This window comes from Lipophrys pholis, assembly GCF_963383615.2.
Source record: "Lipophrys pholis genome assembly, chromosome: 5".
NCBI lineage: Eukaryota > Metazoa > Chordata > Actinopteri > Blenniiformes > Blenniidae > Lipophrys > Lipophrys pholis.
In genome coordinates this window covers 29,490,378-29,492,877 of record NC_137628.1, presented here as the reverse complement: position 1 = coordinate 29,492,877, position 2,500 = coordinate 29,490,378, and the positions used below count along the sequence as shown (strand labels likewise).

The following is a 2,500-nucleotide window of genomic DNA, read 5'->3' as shown; positions in this document are numbered from 1 at the left end:
TGATTGTTTGGAACAGTAAAACCCCTAAAGCAAATAAATCAAGGACACATGAAGGTTGGTGGAAGAAATTCTTTTCAACATATCAGAAATCAAAATTTGTACAAAATGTGCAAGATGGGAGAAGACCTGTCGCAGTGCAGAGAAGACTGGAAGAAACAAAGCATACAAGCATATCGCCAACCTATTTGGAGTTAACGTCCCTCTTTGACATGAACATATATTTAGTTGATATTAATTTTGGTGGATGAAGTAACAATGATAAAAAAACTGGTGCAAATTCTACTGACTGCAAGCAAAGAGACAGCGGGTTTTGGTTATGTGTTCTGGAATTCTGTGTTTCTGTTTTGTTGTTGAGAAAATCTGCTGATTATAGTGGTTGACTAATCAGCTCACGCAAAAAAATAAATAAATAATCTGTGATGTAGTCTGTAAAAAAAATATAATTGCTCTGCACAGACTTTGGGGGGTAATTTCACATTCAGCAGAATCAATTTAATATGGAAACAGAGCAACACTTAATTTCTCAATGGACACAAAAAGCCTTGAAAACTTGGTTTAAAATGTTCTGTAGCTCTAATCTGTGATCAAAGAAGCGTAGCAGTTAAAGTTATAATCTTTGAAGCTTTTGTCATATTAGTTTCACTTTTTGGCAGCAGTTATGGCAGCAAATTATTCTCCCATGAAACAAATAATGAACTGCAAAAGTGGAACAATTATCAGGGACTATAAAAATGTTATATTGAAATGCTCATTCCCAGCTATTATAACAACTAACATACAGAAACATAACTATACTGGAGAATTCCTTTTTTTTAAAAAAAAACAACAACCAGAATAAAATGTTTTAACTCGACTTGGAGTCGGACCCACTGAGAACTGTTGAACCAAAAGTGTAAATTTACACATAAACGACATCTTTTCTCTCGTTCTCTGTCGCAGGCTGCCCAGCCGTGTAGACGGTACGGGCTTTGTGGTGTATGACGGCGCCGTCTTTTATAACAAGGAGCGAACGCGCAACTTGGTCAAGTATGACCTGCGGACACGCATCAAGAGCGGCGAGGCAGTGGTGGTCAATGCCAACTACCATGACACCTCGCCGTACCGCTGGGGAGGGAAGTCAGACATCGATCTGGCAGTGGACGAGAACGGCCTCTGGGTGATTTACTCTACTGAAGCCAATAATGGAAGAATCGTGGTCAGCCAGGTAGGAGGCGCAAAACAGATCCATGATAAAAGTTTGGAAAAGAAACGGTGAAGAAGGGAGGGTTCGTGTACACGTGGTTTTTTTTTATGTTGTCTTATCTCTTTCCAGGTAAATCCATACACCCTGCGCTTTGAGGGTACTTGGGCCACTGGCTTTGACAAGCGGGGGGCGAGCAACGCCTTCATGGCCTGCGGCGTGCTCTACGCCGTGCGCTCAGTCTTCCAGGACGACGAGGGGCAGGCGGACGGACGCGCCGGCAGCAACATGGTGGTTTACGCCTACGACACGAGCCGCGGACAGGAGCTGCCCGTTCAGATACCCTTCCCCAACCCCTACCAGTACATCTCCTCTATTGATTACAACCCCAGAGACAACCAACTGTATGTGTGGAACAACTACTACGTGCTGAGATACCCTCTGCAGTTCACGCCACCACCGCCTACTAAAGGTTGGTTTCAAGTGAGCGGCCGTGAAATTGGACAGGAATACGGAGAACTAACTGTTTTCCCGTCTGCAGGCCCCCTCTCCTCTCTGATGACCACCGTCCGCTCCTACACGGCGACCGTCGCACTGACCCCCGTGCGGCCGTCAGCCTCACACCCGATCGGCGTCATCAACAGGGGGCCTTTTGACCAGCGGCCGATCACAGCTATGGTCCCCCTGACCCCACGCCCTCCTCTGCGCGTCCCCTTGGCCCCCGGGGGGCCCGGTCAGGTGGGCGGATGTGAGGGGCGGGTGGCACGAGGGGTGCAGTGGCCGCCCACTCTGAAGGGGGAGACTGTGGAGAGGCCATGCCCGAAAGGATCTCTGGGTATGTGATGTGACCGTGTGTGTGTGTGTGTGTGTGTGTGTGTGTGTGTATCTGGTTTCCCTTTGAAATGTAGTCAGATGTCCTCTCTTTGAACTTAACTTCAGATGAGACAGGGAGAGAAAGAGGGGTTACAGTGTGCAGAGAAGCAGGGTTCAGCAGTTCTTCCTCTCGCTGTGCAGCTGTCTTCCTCAGCTCCAGCCCCTCAGAAAAGAAGCTGTTGTTCAGATTATACAGGCGTCTTTGTAGCAGCTATACTGACCGACGATTAATCACCCTGCTGGACGCGGAAGATGATCCTGTTTTTGACATATAGTACTCCCAATGACTGAGGTCCAGGCAAATGTCAGGATCAGGCCTTTATCCTATTTATTAATGACAACAACCAAACAGAATTATAGAGCCTATGACCAAGAACAGAGAAGGAACTCGATGATGTTCTTCATACCATGTGATTGTCTGCATGTCAACATGTAAAAACTGTGTTT

At 46.7% G+C, this 2,500-nt stretch overlaps 1 protein-coding gene across 1 annotated transcript in view; it reads left to right on the top strand.

Moving 5' to 3' along the window:
• The window catches only part of LOC308109951 (adhesion G protein-coupled receptor L1-like), a 31,913-nt gene that overhangs the window by 17,686 nt on the left and 11,727 nt on the right, over positions 1-2,500 (top strand). Inside the window, exons 7-8 of the mRNA XM_080463848.1 lie at positions 940-1,204; positions 1,313-2,015. Coding sequence (XP_080319974.1) covers positions 940-1,204; positions 1,313-2,015 — 968 coding nt within the window. The remainder of the gene's footprint in view (positions 1-939; positions 1,205-1,312; positions 2,016-2,500) is intronic.